The sequence below is a fragment of the Lissotriton vulgaris genome, chromosome 3_2 (genome assembly GCF_964263255.1).
Source record: "Lissotriton vulgaris chromosome 3_2, aLisVul1.2, whole genome shotgun sequence".
NCBI classification, from domain to species: Eukaryota; Metazoa; Chordata; class Amphibia; order Caudata; family Salamandridae; genus Lissotriton; species Lissotriton vulgaris.
Genome location: NC_141690.1, coordinates 70,934,564 through 70,957,221, shown reverse-complemented (window position 1 = coordinate 70,957,221; position 22,658 = coordinate 70,934,564). Strand labels below are relative to the sequence as shown.

Sequence of the window (22,658 nt, the reverse complement as noted above, 5' to 3'; positions counted from 1 at the left end):
CGACTTCAATCAATGGCTTGTTTATCGCCATTTCAAGATGGAGGGAATCCATCTTCTCAGAGACGCCCTCAGACCTTTTGATTGGATGGTCCGATTGGACCTCAAAGACGCCTACTTGGTGGTCCCCATTTTTCATCCCCATCGACTGTTTCTTCAGTTCCTCTGGGGTCCGCACACTTAAGAGTTCACATCTCTCCCCTTCGGCCTCTCCTCGGCCCCTTGGTGTTTCACCAAGGTACTCAAGCCGGCGGTGAAGTTTTTAAGGTCCAGGGGTGTCAGGATGATTGTGTACCTCGACGATCTTCTGTTGATGGCGGCTTGCCCGCGGCGCCTGTCACAACACCTGCAGATGGCGGTGTCACTCCTTCAGGACCTCGGGTTTGTGATAAACGAGAAGAAGTCTCTGTAACAGCCGGCCCAGAACATTACATTCTTGGGATTAGTTATAGACTCCAGGGTTTCCACACTCAATCTTCCGAGCAGGAGTGTGACCAAAATCCGGCAGATTTCCCTCGGAAAGCTAGCCCGAGTAGTAGGCTTATTGTCACCTCCATTCAGGCAATTTTCCCGGACCCTCTTCATTACAGGGCCCTCCAACGCCTCAAAGGGTACTTCCTTCGGAAAGGGTATCCGTATTCGCACAAAGTAGACTTGTCCGCAGAGGCTCGCTCCCAGATCCAATGGTGGTTAGACCACATGGAGGCGTGGAACGGACGAGCAATCTTCGGGTCCGCCCCAGACATGATTATAGAATCAGATGCCAGCAGGGGATCTCTCTACAGGCGGGTTGTGGTCTCCCGACGAACAGAAGTTACACAAACTGTTTGGAACTTCTAGCGGGATCTTTCGCGGTGCTGGACGAAAGATTCAGTTCAGTCTTGTGTGGTAGTCAAGATGGACAACGTCTCAGCGGTTCGATATGTGAACCATTTGGGAGGCACCAAGTCGAAAGCCCTGTCGGATCTGGCGCCAAGTTTCTGGCAATATTGCCTCGACAACCAGGTTTCGGTCACGGCGGAATATCTTCCAGGTCGGAACAATCTGAAGGCAGACTTTCAGTCTCGCCACTTCCGGGACGCCAGCCTTTGGCGTCTGGACCACTCAGTGTTCAGGAGCCTGAGCAACATTTAAGGTCCGTTCTCGGTGGACCTTTTTGCGGCCAGGCTGGATCACCAGTTGGCTCGCTTCTTCAGTTGGAGGCCGGAACCTCTCGCTGCGGCGACCGATGCGTTTCTCCAGGACTGGAGTGCGGAGCAGGGGTATGCGTTCCCTTCCTTCGCCATGATCACGAGGGTGACGGCGCAAGTTCGCAGGCAAGCGGCAGAGCTGGTAGTGATCACCCCGGTGTGGAATTCACAAGTATGGTTTCCAGTTCTTCTGGAACTTTCTTGGGATTTTCCAATCCCACTCCCCCCGTTTCCTTCCCTCCTCCGGAGTCCGAACGGGGCTCCTCACCCTCTAGTATCCTCGGGGTCGCTGAGGCTCATGGCGTGGTGGATTTCAGGGGTCGATGGGAAGTCCCTGGCCTTTCGAGAGAGGCTGAGTCCCTTATCTCGAAAGCATGGGCAGACAGTACTGTCAAGCGATACAGGTCTGCTTGGTACTGATGGACCCGTTGGTGTCTGCGACGGGGTTTCGATCCCTTGGTCTCGGATGTGGTCCATGTTGTCAATTTCTTGGCCCAGTTGGCCTCTGAGGGCCTGGCTTACCGATCTATCAACAACTTCAGGTCAGCTATCTCTTCTGGTCATCTCCCAGTGGATGGAACACCGGTGGGTGAGCACCCGTTGGTTTGCCGGTTGTTGGGGGGGCATTCGTTTTTTGTTGCCTCTAGAGCCGCGCTATTCTGCGCTTTGGGACGCTAATCTTGTCCTTAATTTGTTTTTATCCTGGCAGCACAATAGGTATCGCTCAAGGAAAGAGTAGTCGGCGAAACTGGCCATGCTCTTGCTCTTGTGTTTCGTTTCTTGCAGACGAGTGTTAGACGTGCGTGCTTTGGATATTTCTGGCAGAATTTTCACTCCAGAGGGTGTGACGTTTACTTTGCACAGGCGCACAAAGTGTCATACGAGGTCTATTTCATATCCGCAGTTCGCGGATTAGCCGAAGCTTTGTGTCTGAAAGCTTATGAGGAGGCGACTGAGGAATTCTGTCCCCCTGGTGAGAGACAACTCCTCATTTCATTGAGAAAACCGTTTAAAGCGGTTTCTTCTCCCACTATTGCCAAGTGGGTTCGTTGGGTGATGCAGGCATCAACCGTAGCCAGTTTGGAGCACACTCCACGAGGGGTGCTATGGCTCCAAAGGCATTCAGTCTCGGTGCACGGCTTGAGGACATTCTCAACGCGGCGGACTGGTCTTCAGATTCCACATTCAAGCGGTTTTATTTCAAACTGATCTTGAATATGGCACACTTGGTTGTGGGCAAGCTTTGAACAAGCATAATCCTCGCCTCCAGTCCTGACATAGAATGAAAATTTTCCTAGCTAACGTAACTAAAACTTTCAATTCTATTAAGGGCTCGGAGGCGAGGATTATCCAGCCCGGACTTCCTGGAGGAGAACCCTCCCTGTATGTCAGTAACAGGTTTATTCTTGTCTAATTGGTTTACTGCATTGTATTGACTTTGTTTGATGTTCCTCGGTATTTCCTCTGGTAATGTGGTTTCCTCTTACCCTCAGGCTCGGATTCCAAGCAGGACGCCTGAAGAGATGGGGGTGGCTGTCTACGTGCTCAGAAAGAGGAGGAAGAGTCACTGTGGAGGGACTATGTGAGGGCTGCCAAGGCCCCGATTGGACATTGGATCTGGACATTCTATTGGTTGTTGCCAGGTGTTTCTGTTTTTTCTTGTTATACTACATGCCCCTGTGGAATCATGGGAAATGTAGTCTTTGATATCTTCGCTGCTGTGAATAAAGTGGAGAAAGAAGGCATAATCCTCGCCTCCGAGTCTTTAATAGAATTTAAAGTTTGTTACGTTAGCTAAGACATTTTTCATTACTTTATGGATTACTTTACTAACCACAGAGTGAGAAGTTGGCCTGATATTCAGCTCATGCCAGAGCACCATCTCACACGATTCCAAGCACTCTGCCTTCAGGATTGTCAAGGCCTGCTATAGGAGTGACTGATTGGAATCAGTGTGTCCATTTTTAGGGTTAGATATAGGTATATTATATCTAAAGCAAAGGGTGATTACACCACCTTGCCCCAGCTGTCGTGCAGCCAGTTGTGTCAGATTTAGATGGCCAGCCAGGGGTGGCATAATACAGGCTTCAGCCCCTGGTAAGCCCTGGGTACACCTATGCCCTGAGTTACAGGGTCTGATAAGGTGGCCCAGTACCAATTGGTAAATGCACCTAGGGTACACGTTGTAATGTAGTGAGAGAACAGCTAGGCTGTGGGTCTGATTAGCAGGCCCACAGCCAGAGAAAGTCGTAAACCAGTGAAACAAAAGCAAAAAATCTGGGTGATCATAGGATTGCAGACCCTACTCTCCTACACACAGGACCTGGGTGATTGGAAGCTCTGAGGGATACAGGTGCCAGTGTCACTATGGTGAGAAACACACTGGTTTCCGCTGAGCAATACTTGATTAGGAGAACTCACCCAGTCACCAATGCTGACAGTGTTACCACTAATCATCCAATGGCTATAGTGACAATGGGTGGAGGTTACTGGCCTGAAACAGGTAGTGGTCTCAGAAATTACCAGCTGACTGCCTGCTTGAAAATGACCTGGAAACCTCAGCCTGGGATGAAGTTGAGAGAGTAACCCATGCAGCCACGCTGGGTATCCCTGAATTGGTGTGTGTGCAAACAAGAGCACAGAGCAAAAAAAAGGGTGAACAAGTAGGTTTGGAACCTGAAAGTATGGCCCAGCCAACCAAGAGAAAAAGCAAAAAGACTGGGGAACCAGCTTCTACAGAGCAAACCTCTCAGGACCCCGCTCCTCAGGGTGAGGACTTGGAAAACAGAGGGAACTATGCCCATGGAGCTTGAACCTTACCAAGTTGAACTCCTGGGCACAGGGGGGCCCACTAGGGAAGAGCTGTGCCAGAGCTTATTGGGAAGAGGGATTACTGTATGCTGAGGCAAGAAACCCCACTCCTGGAACCACCAGGAGAGTGGTAGTGCCCAGAGGTACAGGGAGTTCCTCCTAACTTTGGCTCATGATATCCCCCTTGCTGGACATCTGGGGCAAACCAAAACTTAGCAAAGGCTAGTGAGTCACTTCTACTGGCCACAGATGCACCAAAAGGTGGAGGAGTTTGTTAGCTCCTGTGTTACCCGTCAGGCCAGTGGCAAGACATGTGGCCACCCAAAGGCCCCCCTGATACCACTGCCAGTGGTGGGGGTTCCCTTTGAAAGGGTAGGTGTGGACATTGTGGGTCCACTTGAACCTCCCTCAGCCTCAGGGAACAAATTAATTCTAGTGGTAGTGGATCATGCTACTATGTACCCTGAAGAAATTCCACTTGGGACTACTACAGCTCCTGCAGTAGCCAAGGCCCTCCTGAGTGTATTCACCAGGGTAGGGTTTCCTAAGGAGGTGGTTTCAGACAGAGGTTCTAACTTCATGTCTGCTTACCTAAAGCACATGTGGAAAGAGTGTGGAGTGCAGTACAAGTTTACTACCCCATACCATCACAAACCAATTGACTTGTTGAGAGTTTCAACAAGACATTCAAAGGTATGATCATGGGGCTCTCTGAAAAACTCAAAAGGAGATGGGATGTCCTGTTACCATACCTGCTTTTCGCTTGTAGGGAAGTGTCTCAGAAGGAAGTAGGATTTTCCCCCTTTGAACTTCTGTTTAGTCATCCTGTAAGGGGACCACTTTGTCTTGTGAAAGAGGGTTGGGAGAGGCCTCTCCAAGAACATAAGCAAGACATTGTGGACTATGTACTTTGCCTAAGGTCCAGAATGGCTGAGTACATGGAGAAAGCATCCAAGAATCTTGAGGCCAACCAGGAGCTTCAGAAGCACTGGTATGACCAAAAAGCTGCACTGGTAGAATTTCAACCTGGGCAACAGGTGTGGGTTTTGGAGCCAGTGGCACAAACGGCTCTCCAAGGCAGATGGAGTGGCCCTCACCCTATCCTAGAGGGAAAGAGTGAGGTCACCTACCTAGTTGACCTGGGCACAAGCAGGACACCCAAAAGGATTATCCATGTAAACGCGTAAAGCTCTACAATGATAGGGCTGACTTCACCATGATGCTGGTGACTGATGAGGAACAGGAAGCGGAGAGTGAAATTCTCCCTGACCTCCTTTCCTGTAGTTAAAAAGATGGGTCAGTAGTTGGGGCTGTCTGTTCAGACACCCTCTCTGCCCAACAGCAGACTGACTGCAAGCACGTCTTGCAACAGTATGCTAGTCTCTTTTCCCTGACCCCTGGTCTGACAAATTGGTGTACCCATGATGTGGACACTGGTGACAGTTCACCTGTCAAAAACAAGATCTATCGCCAGTCAGACCGAGTCAAGGAAAGCATCAAGGCTGAAGTCAGCAAGATGCTGGAGTAAGGGGTTATTGGACCCTCTGAGAGCCCCTGGGCTAGCCCAGTGGTTCTAGTCCCCAAACCTCATCAACAGGGTGAAAAGAGAGAGATGATTCTGTGTGGACTATAGAGGGCTCAACTATGTCACCAAGACAGATGCTCACCCTATTCCAAACGATTCAGAAAAGGGGGTGGTGATGGACAGAGTATCTGAATTAAACAGAACACTCATACCCAGTCAAGAGATCAGGGCTTGATCCATCACCGTTTTTTAGCTCACTGCACCATCCCAGCTCAGAACCTGGCTACATGCAAATTAGTCTGTCCCTGGCCCAGTGCATCATGGGAACAGGGCAGACCAGACTACCAAGCCAATTCTTATACTGGGAAGGAAACAAGCTTCCGGGGACCGGTTTCTGGCATTACAGCCGTCTTCGGCCCGGCTTGCTTGAATCCTGATGGTGCAATGAGCAAGGGACTCACATCTGAGTATACCCTTCCACGCTTATGGTGGACAAAACGATTCAGAAAAGGGGGTGGTGATGGACAGAGTATCTGAATTAAACAGAACACTCCTACCCAGTCAAGAGATCAGGGCTTGATCCATCACCGTTTTTTAGCTCACTGCACCATCCCAGCTCAGAACCTGGCTACATGCAAATTAGTCTGTCCCTGGCCCAGTGCATCATGGGAACAGGGCAGACCAGACTACCAAGCCAGGACCCCAGGGCACCTGATTGGCAGGACCCAGGGCACACTCAGTGAAAGCACATAAGCAAATCAGGAAAAAGTGGGGGGCATACCATCCAAGAGAGAGGGGGGGGGTCTTAGGGGACCCTCTTCAGTTCCCAGGCCCTAGGTACTCAGTACCATTTATTAGAGGCTTACAGGAGGCAAATATGCCAATTGAGGATTTGTTTTTAAGCAAGGAGCACGGTCACATGGGAACTGGTTGGCAGGGAACCTGTGCAATACATTTGAAACCAAATCAAAACCAAGCAAAAAGTGAGGGCTAACGCACAAGTTACTACTTGTGTAACGATATATCTGTAAGAGACATTAGTTAGTGATAGATTCCTTACCTTAGAATATCCCCAGGCGTCAGACTGGATCCGGAAATTTTTGCGTAGCAATACCCCTGCGCGCTGGTAGGCGTCATCTGCGGCTCCGCGTCCGTCGTCTGCGTCGTGAGCACCGGAATGATGTCGTCGGAGTATATAGACGGCGCCCATGCGCGCTGACGTCAGTTCTGATAACACAGCTTTTCCGCGCCAGATACGCAGAGCCATGATAGAACTAACACTGGTGCCATGAAACTAGGGCCCTGAAAAGGGATGACCTTAACCCTAAATATCGGTTCGCAGAACGGGGAGGATGGGAGGGCGGTAAGGAATCTATCACTAACTAATGTCTCTTACAGATATATCGTTACACAAGTAGTAACTTGTGCATCTGAAAGAGACACGTTAGTGATAGATTCCTTACCTTAGAATAGATACCCCAGCAATACCAACCCCGGTGGTGGGTCTGCGAACCAATAATCACACCAGAAAGTCCTGGAGGACGGAACGGCCAAAGAAGCCATCCCTCCGGACTTGACTGTCCAGGCAGTAGTGTCGTGCGAACGTGTGCAGCGAGGCCCACGTGGTTGCCTGACAGATGTCCTGCAGGGGGACACCGCGGCCCAGGGCAGTTGTCGTTGAGTGGAGTGAGCCCGCAATCCAGCCGGGGGCTCCTTCCTCGCCATGGAGTAGCATGCTTGGATGCACAAGATGATCCACCTTGAGATGGTCCTCTTGTGTACAGCCTTTCCCTTCTTCGCGCCCACGTAACCAACGAAGAGTTGGTCATCCACCCGGAATTGGCGAGTGCGGTCTAGGTAGTAGGAGAGCGCACGTTTTGGATCCAGACGGTGGAGCCTCTCCTCCTCTTTCGAGGGATGCGGAGGCGGAAAGAAGGTGGGCAAAGTGATGGACTGCCCGATGTGGAAGGCCGTGACAACCTTGGGCAGAAAGGAAGGTCGTGTACGCAACACCACCTTATCAGGATGAACAGACAGGAAAGGTGGAGAAGAAGAAAGAGCCTGGAGCTCACTCACCCTCCTGGCAGAGGTGATGGCAACCAGGAAGGCCGTCTTTAGAGTAAGGAGACGAAGAGGGCAGTTATGAAGTGGCTCAAAGGGAGCACACATCAGATAGGTGAGAACCAGATTCAAGTCCCACTGGGGCATCACGAAGGGAACAGGAGGAAACATGTGCGTGATGCCCTTCAGAAATCTACTCACAATAGGGGACTTGAATAAAGATGGCTGATCTGGTAGCCTCAAGAAGGCTGAAAGAGCAGAAAGGTACCCTTTAAGAGTGCCCAGAGCAGAGCCCTGCTGGGCAAGGGAAAGAAGAAAGAGCAGCACTTCCGAAAGGGGTGCAGAGAGGGGATCCACAGCCTTAGCTGCGCACCATGCCACAAATCTGTTCCACCGGCAGGCGTATACCGACTTCGTGGAGGGACGCCTGGCTGCCAGAATGATGTCACAGACTTCGGGAGGCAAGTCAAATGGCCTCAACTGCCGCCGCTCAATCTCCAAGCTTGTAGGTGGAGACTGGACAGGTTCGGGTGCAGGACCGTCCCCTGCTGCTGCGACAGAAGGTCCTCCCGAAGAGGCAGACGAATCGGGGGATCGACTGACATGCTGAGTAGCTCGGGATACCAGTATCTTCGTGCCCAGTCCGGAGCCACAAGGACGACCTGGGCCCGGTCGCGCCTGATCTTCTTCAGCACTCTGGGCAGAAGTGGTATAGGCGGAAAGGCGTACAACAGACCGCAGCTCCACTCGCGACGAAAAGCGTCTCCGAGCGAGTGCCGCCTTGGAAACTCCAACGCGCAGAACTGCTGGCATTGCGCGTTCTCTTCGGTGGCGAATAGATCTAACCAAGGCTCTCCCCACTGTCGAAAGAGACCTTGCGCCACGTCAGAGTTCAGACGCCATTCGTGATCCATCATGCACCGGCGGCTGAGTTCGTCCGCCCTGGCATTCAGAGAGCCTGCCAGGTGTTGAACCACCAGGGTCACGCCCTGATGTTCCAGCCACTGCCAGAGGCGCAGAGCCTCCTGGTAAAGGGTCCACGACCCCACACCGCCCTGTTTGTTGCAGTACCACATGGCGGTGGTGTTGTCGGTGAACACTTGCACCACGCTCCCCCTGACAGAGGGGAGGAATGCCTTCAGTGCAAGACGAATCGCCCGCAGCTCCAGAAGGTTGATGTGGAGCTGGGACTCCGCCGGAGACCAGAGGCCTCTGATCTCCGCCTCTCCCATGTGGCCTCCCCAGCCCTGGAGGGACGCGTCCGTCACAACTACGTGCTCCGGCTGGGGCAGGGAGAGGGGTCTGCCACTGACCCAGTCGCGGTCCGTGAGCCACCACTGCAGTTGCTTCGCAGTGCCCTCCGAGATCAGGACATGATCAGACAGGTTGCCCTGATGCTGGGCCCACTGAAACTTCAGGTCCCACTGCAGAGCCCGCATCCGCCACCTGGCGTGACGCACCAGAAGGATGCAGGAGGCCATCAGTCCCAGAAGCCGCAGCGTCAACCTGACCGAGACCCGGGATAACGGCCTGAAGACAGGAATCAGAGCCTGAATATCCCGAACCCGCTGCTCGGGTGGGTAAACCCGAAACTGCGCCGAGTCGAGAACCGCTCCGATGAAAAGGAGCTTCTGAGAGGGACACAGGTGTGACTTCGGCACATTGATGGAGAACCCCAGCAAGTGCAGGAGGTCGGCCGTAGTCTGGAGGTGGTTGACGACTGTCTGGGGCGAGCCCGCCTTCAACAACCAGTCGTCGAGGTAGGGGAAGACTGACACCCCTTGCCTGCGCAGATGGGCTGCGACCACCGCCATCACCTTCGTGAACACCCGTGGGGCGCTGGTAAGGCCGAAGGGGAGCACGGTAAACTGAAAGTGCTCTAGGCCTACCGTGAACCGCAGGTAACGCCGGTGGGCCGGCAGGACGGGGATGTGGAAATAGGCGTCCTGCAAGTCCAACGCTACCATCCAGTCTCCTGGGTCCAGGGCAGCCAGGACCTGAGCCAAAGTGAGCATCTTGAACTTCTCCGTCCGGAGGAAGCCGTTGACGTTCCGCAGATCCAAGATAGGGCGTAGGCCCCCTTTGCCCTTCTTGGGTACCAGAAAGTAGTGGGAGTAACAGCCACGTCCCACTTCTGGCCCAGGAACGCGCTCGATGGCCCTCTTGGCCAAGAGGGCCGAAACTTCCTCTTGCAGAAGTTGCAAGTGATCCCCCGACACACGGTGGTATTGAGGTGGCATGGATGGAGGGGAAGACTCGAAGGGGAGGGAGAAACGGACAATTTGCAGCACCCACCTGTCCGAAGTGACTGTATGCCAGTGGGAGAGGTGATGGCGAACCCTGCCTCCCACAGGCGTCACATGGGCCTGAAAACTCGGACTAGGAAGGTTTTGAGGCGGGGGCTGCTGAGGGAGGTGTGGACTGGCCTCGCCGCTGACCCCGACCACCGCCGCGGCGGTTCCCACGTCCGCCACCGCGCTGCTGGACATTTTGCGGCGTGTGGCTGGCGGTCCGTGGTGGGGCGCCCCTTCCGTGGCCACGAAAGGAGCGAAAGGCACCCGATTGCTGGCGTGGGGCCGTAAGGCCCAAGGACTTGGCCGTGGCCCTGGAGTCCTTGAAACGTTCCAGCGCATGGTCTGCCTTGTCGCCGAAGAGGCGACGGCCATCAAACGGCATGTCCAGGAGGGTGGCCTGGACATCGGCCGAGAAGTTGGCGGACCTCAACCAGGCGTGGCGTCGAACCGCCACCGTCGTTGCCATCGCCCTGCCCAGCGAGTCCGTGGTATCCAGCCCACACCGGATAGAAAAACGTGCCGCATCTCGGCCGTCCGCAAGGGTTTGGCTGAGTTTAGCCCTGACCTCCTCAGGGCATTGTGGCAGCACCTCCGCAACCGTGTCCCACAGAGTGTGGGTGTAGCGGCCCAAGAGACAGTTGGTGTTCACTGACCGTAGCCCTAGGCTCACAGACGAGAAGACCTTCTTCCCGAACTGCTCATATCTCTTGGATTCCCTGTCGGGCGGGGCCGACGGGAATGCGGTCTGGGAGTTGGAGGCCTGGATGACCAGACTCTCGGGGGTGGGGTGGGTGGACAAAAAGCAAGGGTCGCCCGGTGCCGGGCGGTAGCGTCTGGCCACGTTCCTGTCCACAGGGGGGCCTGTGGCGGGCTTGGACCAAGTGCCCAGAAGAACATCACACAAGGCCTCGTTGAACGGCAGGAGGGGCTCCGCGGAGCCGGACTGCTGTTTGAGGACCTCAGTGAGGAGATTAGTCCTCACAGCCGCGACGGGGAGCTGAAGGTTTAAGGCCTTAGCTGCCTTCGTCAACACTACACTGTAAGCAGAACCCGCCTCCGAAGCCACAGTCGGGGGCGACGTAAATCCAGTGTCTGGCGAGGTGTCAATACCACTGGCCTCCCCAAGCTCATATGTCCAGTCCTGATTCGACTGGCAATCACGTGCCAGAGGGTCCTCGGACCCCTCCCATTGCTCCTCGTCACCTGGCTCCTGGAAACCAGGATGAACAGCCAGGGCCTCCTCGTGGAGATAGAACTCTCCGAAGGCCGACTGAATCGGCGCCCAGCGGCGCCCCTCCGACTCCTGAGGAGGACCGTAGGAAACATTGGGGGCGGCAACCACATCGGCCGTCGGGGACGACACCTGAAGGGACGGCGCCGGCGAGGTCGTAGGGTCGACCGGCGAGGTCCCGGATCCGGAGCCGGATCCAGCGAGGTCGTGCGGCGCCGGGACCGAAGTCGCCAGCGGCGCCGGGCCCGAAGTACCCGACGTCGTCGGGGCCGAAGCGCCCGACCCAGAAGGACCTCCAGACGGAGCCGATCGGCCCGAAGGCGCCACGGGAACCGACTGAGGAGGGAGGGCCCTCATGGCCATGAGGTACCTCTCGACCTCCTCCTGCGACGCGCCGTGCCCAGGGACCCGAAGGTGTGGGGCAGGCGGCGACGCTTGCGACTCCCGCGGAGCCGCGTGGGCGGTGTCGCCCGAGTCCCCGGTCGCATCGTGCGAGCGACGGGGCGGGTCGGAGGATCGATGGCGTCGCTCCGACCTCTCATGCCTCTTACCTGAGGACTTGGAACCAGACGATCGGTGTCCACTCCCGGAACGTCGATGACTCCGACCTCGCGACCTGTCCCTCAACCTCCCATGGGACCGGGACCGGGAGCGGCGCGGGGCCGACTGCCTCAGCTCGAGACGCTTGCGGGACCGCTCCCGCCTAGCCTTCGACGTCAGGGCCCGGCAGTCGGAGCAGGTTCGATCGTCGTGGTCGAGGCCTAAGCACTTCAGGCACCGGCGATGGGGGTCCGTGACCGACATGAGTCGGCCGCACTTCGAGCAAGGCTTGAACCCGGGCATCCCTGGCACCGATAGTCGAGAATCGACTAAATAGAGGATCAAAAAGATCAAAAAAGTTTTCAGTCAAAAAGTGACTGGGGGTAGAGCTTCTTCCGGATCTGCGCTAGCTGGCGCGGAAAAAAGAAGAACTGACGTCAGCGCGCATGGGCGCCGTCTATATACTCCGACGACGTCATTCCGGCGCTCACGACGCCGACGACGGACGCGGAGCCGCAGACGACGCCTACCAGCGCGCAGGGGTATTGCTACGCAAAAATTTCCGGATCCAGTCTGACGCCTGGGGATATTCTAAGGTAAGGAATCTATCACTAACGTGTCTCTTTCAGATCATGCAAACAACACACTTTCTCACACAAACCGTTTTCACAGGGATGACAGAGTAGAGCACAGTGGAAGTCTAATTATTAAAACTAGTAGTTGCGGAATCAATCTCTCCCTCAAGGGGACTCATTATTCAATGCCTGTTGATGGGAGTGGTGAGTAACAGTAGCACAAGATTTACCTAAGAAATATTATTCTCAAACTTGTATCATGAAGGCAAGCAACAGTGAATATGAAAAAGGATTTAGTAGTGATCAGACTGGGACAACGCTTAGCCACCTCAAGGTTTTCAAATGTAACTAAAAACCACATTAGTGCTTAGGCTCTTAACTAGTTGCTGGAGACCGGGCACAGAGCAATCTTCAAGAACTTTAGTTGCATGTGTAGAATTGTTATCCTCAAACAACAGATTAACATCTCCAACTTGTAGGAAACTGATGGATGGAAGGACAGAAGGTGCTAAAAGATCAGTTTCAGTGCTGATAGGAGATTTTTTTTGGCCTAAAAACCAAAGGTGTCAATCTGGAGTCTCAAACAATCAGTTTTTGTTTCCAATAGGTCACAAGATTAAATGATCCCCTCTAACTTTTCTTAAATCCCTAAACACCTAATATTGAATTCCCAAGGCCAGTACCAGCTTCCTGTTCCAGCACCTTTGGCAGCTATAAAATAGCAAAGTCCTGGGTTTCACCAACCTCTTGTAAGAAAATGCATAATTTTGACATGGTGAACCCACTTTTTGCCTGGTAAATCGTGATTTCGACTGAATGTGCACTGGGTTCCTGCTAACCTGGTCCCCAGTGTCAAGCTCTTTCCCAAAATTGTACAATTGTTTCCCCAATTGGCAACACCTTTAGCACCCGCTTTAAGTTCCTAGCAAATAATACCCTGGTAACTAGGGCCTGAGGTACTAAAGGTGGTCCCAAAAGGCTGCAGCATGAATTGTGCCACCCTAAGAGACACCTCACCATGCAAAAGCATGACTGCCTTTGAAGTCTGCATGTCTTGGTGCATGTAGGAAGGTACCTCCTGACTATGGTTGCCCCCAACTTTTTGCCCTGTGTTTTAGCTGGTTTTTGACATAGTCGACCTGGGATTCTGCCAATCAGGACCCCAGGCCTACTGCTCTCTATGTAAAATGGATTCCATGTACCCTAGGTACATTCCCAATTGGGACTGGGCCACCTTATCAGACCCTGTAACTCAGGGCATGGGTGTACCCAGGGCTGCCAGGGACTGAAGCATGTATTATGCCACCCCTGGCTGGCCTCCTAAATTTGACACAACTGGCTGCATGACAGCTGGGGCAAAGTCGTGTAATCACCCTTTGCTGTAGGTGTAGTATACCTATACCTAACCCTAAACTGGACACACAGATTCCTATCAGTCACTCCTATGGCAGGCCTTGACAATCCTGAAGGCAGAGTGCTTGGAATCGTGTGAGATGGTGCTCTGGCATGAGCTGAGCCTGTCTGCAGCTTGCGGAACCAAGTCCTAATAGCTGTTCCATGATATCGCATACCATATACTCTTAAGTGCATTATAATCTTCACGGTTAAATGCTAACTTTGGTATTGCTTTATCAAAACATGTCGAGTAAGGTGTCATACGAATTGGAATACTAACCCCTCGCCAATTCTGGCGACGGGGTTAGCATTCCACCCTTCTAGAGGGACATGTATGTAACTGTGAACCCCGGTTAAAGTTAACTAAAGCCTCAGCTCCACAAAATGGATGCTGCCACCACAGACACGAGTCTGACCCCCTGTAGCTGGGAGATCTTCCAGCAAGGGGAGCCTGGACAAAGGTTTCCTGTCAGGGGCGGTGCTAGCACCGTCCCAGACATGGTTTTGTGTATCCTGGGTAGGCAGGGCTTTTCAGGAAGGTGACTGCTGAGTGGCACCCCGGTGCTCACTACGCATAGGCCGGTCTGAACCAGTTCCAGGGGCACACCAGCCCCTGGCCTGGGGAAGTCCGGCATGGCAGAGGGGTGTAACCACCCCCCTCCTAGTCCCACCCATAGGCAGGACCTAGTCACCGGGTCAGCCCCCTTTTTTAGTATAAAGATGGGAGCGGGCCCCCTGTTCAAATTAGATCATCTTTGGAATCAAGACACGACTTTCTTCGAAAGGACATCAAGATTTCTTCTTCAAGATTCTCCCTTGTGGCTAAGGAGTAGTCACCCTGCATCAAGCGGGCACCATCCTAAGAACACTGCTGTCGGCTGCAAGTCCTTCATCACGAATCCGACGACCCAGCTCGACGAGACCCGGCTTCCCTGGCACCTCTGACCTCTACTCACCTCTACAGCAAAGCTGAGAACCGTGAGTGCAACGAGACCTCGAGGGACCGACGATCGCCAAGACTGCACGACTTCTTTGTACCAAGCCCACCGAGTCTTCCACTGGTGAGTGCTTTGGGGTCCGAGAAGCCCCAACCCTGAGCAGCTCCAGCACCGAAGATCAGCCCTCCAGCATCTCCACGATCTGCGTGGGGCCCTTCTGCTTTTGCGTGCTCACCGCGCTGTGTGGCTACTAGCCGGCTGGCTTGTGGCCTTCTTCACGACACCCGACGACATCACTGCTGCTGGTCTGGTTGCTCCAGACTGGCCCTTGCTTCCTTCTTCAAGAGAGGCACCCCGGACCCTCCTGGTCCACTCCAGACGCCATTTTAAGTCCACCGCGTGGGCTTGAATTTGCCAAGGCTTTGTTGCCCAATCCTGGGTCCAGCGACGCCGACAGCTTCTATCTTCGTGGGACAGCTCGCTCCTCCTTCCTGGTCGCCGACAACGCCTCCTGGTCCGTGAGATCTTCGAGCACAGCGTCACCCACTCACCTAGTCGAGGTGGCTACCATCCGGTGCCCTCCTGGTGCCCACTGACTACTGGCTAGTAGTCTCGAACTTGGTCCCCTCTGCTTTCAGGTGTCATCTTCCATCGATCCAGGCTTGGATCCACCGAACTTTCTTCACTGGTCGCCTGCCAGCAACTTCTTTCTTCTAGGCTCCTGGTCCGTCTACGAGAATTCCCGACGTCTTTTGAGTCCTAAGCAGCTGCAGCCCCTGGGCTAGGTAACTTCGGCATTCCGGTGCCCCAGCATAGCCTCACTATCCAAGGGTCAGAATCCACTTTCGTTTTCCTCCTACCAGGTCGGGTTCGCCCGAGAACACTAACTTTGCAATTCCTAGCTACCATAGACTTTGTCCCGCATCTCGCGTGAGAGTGCACACACTGCACCCGAGTCCCCTGGGTCTCCTAGAAGTAATCTAACGATTCTATAGTCAAGTCCTAGCGATTCCAAAGGCTATTAGTACTGTACTTACCTGCTAGTAATTTCGCATTCCACTTTCAGAGTATATGGTTTTCCGTGCCCGTCGGGCATTTGTATATACTGTGCTAACTTAAGTATTTTTGTAAGAGTTTTGGTTTGTGCTTAGTACCCTGTCCTCATAAAGAGTACAGGGCTGTTGTGATTCTTAATAAATATCTGTTTATTTTCATAACACTTGTGTGGTGTCCTTTCACTTGGTATTCAAGGGGTATATGTGTGGTAAACAGCTGGCTTAACACGCCCTCTCGAGTCTTTAGCCTTAGACTGCTCGTATCCACGCTACTAGGATAGCTGGTCTATAAGGTTGACTTACAACCAATCATCAATAAGGGTTGCTGGACTGATACATAGTGTTCACTAGAATAGTGACCACTGCATATCAGGCCACCTTCTCACAGTGCAGACAAAAGTGAAAACACTGCATGTCAGTCATCCCTGTGTGCCATGTCCCTAACACAGCAGGTAATGTTTATAAGTCACAGCTACAGCAGGCCTGACAGCCCTAAGTCAGGGTGCCGATTACATGTGAGGGCATACCTGCAGAAAAGATACAACCATGTGCTGGTTAGTCAGACTACTGCCAGTTCAAGTGAAAGGGTAGTCATTTTAAAAGCTATGCTGGACACTGGTGAAAACGAGTTCTCCAGCTCATGATGGCTTCACTGAAAATAGGGATGTTTGTTATCAAACATCTCATATTCTAAACCCACACTGATGCCAGTGTTAAATTTACCAATACATGTCCCCAGAGGCACCTTATAGGTGCCCCCAGAAAACCTATCAGACTCTGCTGTTCCTGCTGATTTTTTTCTGCCAACCTACCACACAAGACTCTGTTCTGACCTCCTAGGGTGAGAACATTTGCCCTCAGGAGACCCAGAAAAAAAGCCCGTCTGAGAAGAGGGTGTAACACCCCTCCCCCAGAGGATGAATTTCTGATTAACCGCATTTGGAATGCAGATCTGGCTCCCCTCACAGGAAAGGAATCCACCCACCCCACCCCCACCCAAAGCCCCATTGGCACCTGGAGAGGCAGGAAAATTAGCTAGTTAGGCAGGCGTGCAACCTCCAGGATAGGGCCACCCCATAGGTGGGCTACAGTAATGTGGACACGATTTTTCAGATGTAGCCATCTTTGCGATGGCATACTTAGGAATTCTAATAAAGGGTTATGCCCGCTTCCCACAGGAAGAGGTCATATTTGGGGAGTAGTGACCCCAAGGGTCAGTAGCCCATTGACCACTACCCTACAGCCCCCTTACAACCCTAAATTCAGTATTTGGGTGAGTCCCTAGCACCAGAGAAGCAGATCCTGATGACCCAAGAAGACACTGAAGAGCCGCAAGAGCAGAGGAGAAGAGCAGCAGCTCACCTGGTATCAACCCTCCCAACCTATCTTAATCACTCGTCGAAAACTGCGCCAAAGTCGAATTGTCCTGCAGCTGTTGACTCCAGAAACTTGGGAGGACTGCCTGCCTTCGACAAAGACCTCACGTGAAGAGGGCCTGTCCTGAAGAAACTCTAAAGAGAAGACTGAGGCCTCCAGAACCACCAAAACCAGACTATCTCCTCCATCAATGTTTTTCATGTACAAAGGAATTGAACTGCTATGCAATGGAAAAGCTATCAGCCATAGTAAACAGGTGAATAAAAAAAAAATCATGGCTTCAGTTTATAGCATAATTATAGACAGACGGAGTATAAATTCTGGCGTGCTGAATGTTATCTGTTCCACACAGTGATAAATGCAATTTACTTTCGATGGTTCTAATGAAGCGGATAGTATATTTTTGCATTATACTGATTAATTGTGCATCTCATCCCACATTCAAAAGGACTAAGTCGGTCTGATTATAATTTCAATGTTCAAACCTTAGAACTTCCACCACTCTACTTTTTCCATATAGATTCATCAAAAAGTTAACCTGGTCTCTCCTTTCCTAAAATAAAGCTGTTGAATTTATAAACTCTTGCATACAACTTATATAATTTGCACTAAGGATTCATTAAACCATCACAAGCATAGCATTTCACTTAGATTTACCATTACCACAAATCAAACCACTGTATAGGTTTTAAAGCAAATATTTGTTTTGTTTAATACAACTATATTTAAAAAAAATCAAATTAACTTACTTTGCTTGAAAGCATGGTAGACATTCAGCAACGTCAAATGATCGCCATCAATATGGGCAAACCTCATCTTGGCTTCATCTGCTGCTTTCTTGGCTTCAGTAGGTCGAACGAAACACTGTGGGACTAAACAAGGTTGGTATGGGCCCAACACAAATGCCCATATCGATGAGTCACGCATTCACAGACAGATGAACAAGGCCTAGCTAGGTCAGCTCAGAGCATAGGGCAGGGCAGGATGGGACTTTTGATGGCCTCCAACTGCATCTTGGACTGTTTACTACCTTTCAGTGGTACATCAACACCTAACCACATCTGCAAGACAAGAGGGATTCAAAACTACAAAACACCGGATTACTGTGTCTAGTAATAAAAACAGGCATTTAAGACTCTTCAAAAGTTTATCCAGAAAAACAGCAATCTACAGGGTTCAAATACACTTTACAAAACGTGCTGTACCAAGAACCGTGTGTGGCGAAATGTTGAAACTTAAGATATTGCAATTTTAGACCGGCTTGGTGATAAATACTGAAGATTGGAATCCAGGCTTTTGCAATACACCAATGCTATTATCTAGGATAGTGCAAATATTCTGTTTTAATAACCGTCTTAATACTAGATCACCACACACGTTTTTTTGCCATCAGCGAAAAAGCTTAATATTTTTGTTCAAATGTTAAGAATGTGGTGGTGGTGGAAGGTTTAAAAAGGCCGTTGTACCAGACTATTTAATACACTACAAAAAAGAAAAACTAAATATATTGTTACCAACATAAGCTCTAGAACACTGGCTTATAGTAAATGGAGGTAAAAGTAGATCATGTAATGAAACTTGCTTCTGCATCCTGGCTTGATATTAATGTAAAAAGAAATCTGGTGCAATGAAATTTGGTGGTGAAAATGTACATATCAAAATGGCAACTGTGTCATCATGGTACAAAGTGAGAGCAGTACCACCAGTGAGTACAAGTAGGTGTAAATTGTTTGGTTCAATACAAAATGCAACAACTTCAACCTCCTGTCAAACAAATCCACAGTGGGCCCTGATATGATTTTAATTAAATTGTAGCTGTCTTTATAGATCTGTGTACCATGTGGATGGGGTGTCAAGTAAACTGGTGTTTGCACAACAAAATATATATTGTGGTGCTTTGATCATTGTGTCCATGAGAGAGATTGCAACTATTGTGATGCACACTGTGTGAGATAGGGATTCAATGTGGAGATACTTGGCTTTGGTACAAGGTAGGGGTGTGACTGGCAAGGAAGCTGTGGGTTCAGGCAACAGTTCTGTTTTAGAAAGAGTCAGTACTTGAGAGAGAATACGAAAGGGTCTACCAAGGTTCAAATGCACTTCAAGGCTGCCAACCTCAGTTACTGGACAGCTCACACTTCTGCAAGGCCAGGTACTCAATAAGAGGACTGAGAAGGCAGGTCCCAGCTAAGAGAGAGGAGCTTTTCCATCAGGTGGGGGAAGGGAAGATATATATTTTTTTGTGCATACTCTCTTGTGTACTAGGTAGATATTTTAAGTAAATGGAGTGTTTATTGAGAAGCTAGTGCGATTGTCAAGTGTAGGTCTCAGCACCCAAGGACTGCAAATAAGTAAACTGAATTATCAGTGGAAATGAAGGTCTAAGTATTTTTTACAAAAAAGGCAATTATAGTGCAGAAACAAAGGAAAAAGGGAAAAAGAAAGATAACAACCTACCACCACATCAAAGAAAATCACAAAGAATGCATCTGATTCTGCCCTGCCCATCTGCTCTGAGTCTGATCCTTATTTATTAGAACGCTGCAACAAACATTTTGGCTAGATAAAATTTATCAACACAACTGAAAAAGTGTGGCCTACTCATTTCTTGCACGCTGCACTTATGAAGAATGTAAAGATTTTTTTTTTAAATAGTGTTCGATCTGGAACACATCGCAGATCTGTCTATTTTAAGGACTATTCCTTCACCACTGAGCTAATGAAATCCTACGAGCCATCAAGACTCAGATTCTTCTTACGAGGAGTTATTGGAACTCAAAAAGAGGAACTCCTCGTTCGAAAAAAATTCAGCTTGTGTCAGGATTCAGGTTTAAAACTCCACTCTGGAGGTAAGTTAAGTTGAGCTATGTGCCACTTGGGCTTGATCTATTCTAAGGCACAAAGCAGTAGAGCATTTAGTGTTACTTCAGGTTCCAATCTCCTGTTTTAGTGACTCCAGAAAAAAGTAACAGTAAGAGAATATTTAACTTCTTAAGGTACAACTTTGCGGTTAACATGAATAATTTTCACTGTGGATTTCTAAATTCCAAACCATCTTAAAAATCCATTAAAAAAAAATCTTACTAGATAAAGATGTAGGAGGTTCTGGTATGCTGACAAAGACATCGATCAAATAAAAGATCTGTTTTTTTAGGATTGGTACATAAGAGGTATTATAAGTATTTGTCCACTGACAAACCGTCGAAATCCTAGGTTTTCCTAAAAAATGTATATAAACTATTGGAGAAAAATGGCATTGTTTGGAAAGCATTGTTTCAGCTTTTCTTTCCCTGCTATTACCTGACAGCATGGCAGTTATAGATAGGATCTCATTAGAACAGTTGTAGTCACAACTTGCAATAACCATCTTGGCCAGTTGTGGATCCAGTGGGAACTCTGCCATCATGGATCCCAGTTCAGTCAGGTCTCCATCATCATTCAAAGCAGCCAGGTAATTCAGAAGCTCTAGGGCTCGCATCAGAGTCTCTGGGGCTACAAAACAAATCAACGTATAAGACTGGCAAACAAAGAGTAAAGTGTAGCAATCAAACTAAGCATTAAATGAAACGAGAACAAACCACACATGGCATATCTGGCTTTTAGGTTTTACATTGTAGGCCTAATATCCCTTTGAATAATGTTTTATTAAGGTAATTCCTATTTGTAGGAAGCTGGTTTCTGTATATTGTATGCCACTAGGTGGTTATACCAAGCACAGAGTCCAGGGATTCCTCAAAAGTGTACAGGGCTCAATGTAAAACCCAAAGTGCTCAATTAGTGGTAGTGAGAGCGAGCATCCTTAGGCCTAACACAGAGGAGTGCAAGACATTTATTGCACAACATTGACCAATAATGGACACACCACTCAAAAAGGAGATCCACATACATTTTAGAAAAATAAGCATTATTTGTATTTTAAGATCAAGATCTTCGCAATAAGGCAAGTACGTTTTTAAATATAAATCCTTTTCATTTTCGAAATTTCTGCCTAGTTCAATGTTATCCTATAGGGAAAATATTGCGGTATCACACTTACAGATCCAGCCATTGAGACCAAAGTTCATCAAGAGGGCAAGGGTCAGGTGAGTACCGAAACTGCATCACAAGAGGCAGAGCTTTGGTCCAATGCAGAAAACTCAAAGCACCAGGTGTTATCTTGGGTCAGAACAGAATGCCTATGGCTCATGCAATCTTTTATTTATCTAAGCCTTGTACCCAGCCGTTGTGCCACTAGATGCTTTATTAAAGGCTACCCAGGGTCCAAATCTCAGCCATCGACAGCACAGTTTGGGCATAAGACCATATTCTGGGGAAATATAGGTCAAAGCACATAGCATCCAAAAGTCACAAATTACATTCAACACGGATTGTGCCCTATTTGTACCAGCCACCTACAGACCTCTTTAAAACACAAAAAGAGCTCTACATTTATCCGGAGGCATCTGCACTATTCTTTCAGAGGTCTTAATCTACATGCCACTCAGATGTTCCTGGCATGTAGGTGCACCGGTCGTCCCTCTAAGCTCTATCGTAGGGAGCTTAGAGGGACGACCGGTGCACCGACGGAGAGTGCGGTGCATCCACTACCTGAGCTCGTGCCAGGTGAGGTGGGGCTGTTCCTTCCCATCACGTGGGATGAGAAGATGATTACACATACACTCTCAGGTGGTATGGTTTACGTTATTTAATTCAGCAGTAGCACTAATGGTCCTGAGGAAGCAGCAGGGGATCTCTAGACCTCAATTGTCTGCAGAAACATGTCGACCTTATATCTTTTTTAGTGGACATTTGTTATACCACTAATTTGCACTGTTTTTATTGATTTAGGAGTGTGAGGGTGTTTATTAAAATTGTTTCCCCGATCACGACCTAATTTTAGAGCCTTCTCTCTTTCTTTTCACAAACTCGCTTTTTTCTAAGCACTGCTATTCAGTTCACCACTAGACACGCTATTCTTTTCACATCAGCATCAACACTGGGTTTTTCCTGTGCATGGTGTATTTACCTGCCAGCACAGGTTTTTTTACCCCTGATTGTGATTTATATATACATAAGAGATCCCAGATGATGAAGGGCGGTCTCGATGGTGGACTGATGGGAACTCGTTCTAGTTAAAACTACTCCCTTTTTCTTGTATATTTAGGTACATTGTTCATGTTGGACTCTCTGTTAATTTTAGGTCGGATTCAGAAGTAAGCCAAGAATGTTTATATTTGCTACAGAGCTACTGGTCTTTCAGAAGCACTGATAGGTCATGGCGGACTGTACCATTGCCCTACAGGCCTTCCGGAAAAAGAAACCATTCCTGCAAATGTGCAAATTTTCAACTCCGCATTCCCATTTCAGGCCCTAGACCCTAAAGCTAAAATTTGAATATGCCTTGCATAGCTATGTACTGAAAAGCATATATTAAAAGAGGTGTTGCAGATTGTGCAAGGAGTATATATTGCTTTATACTTTGTTCCCATGGCTACCAAGGATGCACGAGTCGACATTAACCCAGGTTGCACAGTAGACAAAAAAAGACTGCAACCACCGCCCAGATCAGAGAAGGGTACCAGGGCCAGAATGGAAGAGTAACCACCATTCATCCCCAGCCAACACCAGCAGGGGGAACATTTCCTGAAAAGGGGTTAAGGGCCGAGACCCAGCCAGGGATCTCGACCCCA

At 49.9% G+C, this 22,658-nt stretch overlaps 1 protein-coding gene across 1 annotated transcript in view; it reads right to left on the bottom strand.

The window, feature by feature from the left end:
• DHX15 (DEAH-box helicase 15) overlaps positions 1–22,658 on the bottom strand; it is a 257,979-nt gene that overhangs the window by 64,492 nt on the left and 170,829 nt on the right. Inside the window, exons 10-11 of the mRNA XM_086964023.1 lie at positions 20,290–20,481; positions 17,739–17,861 (exon numbers count right to left, since the gene is read on the bottom strand). Of these exons, the coding sequence (XP_086820149.1) occupies positions 17,739–17,861; positions 20,290–20,481 (315 nt within the window). The remainder of the gene's footprint in view (positions 1–17,738; positions 17,862–20,289; positions 20,482–22,658) is intronic.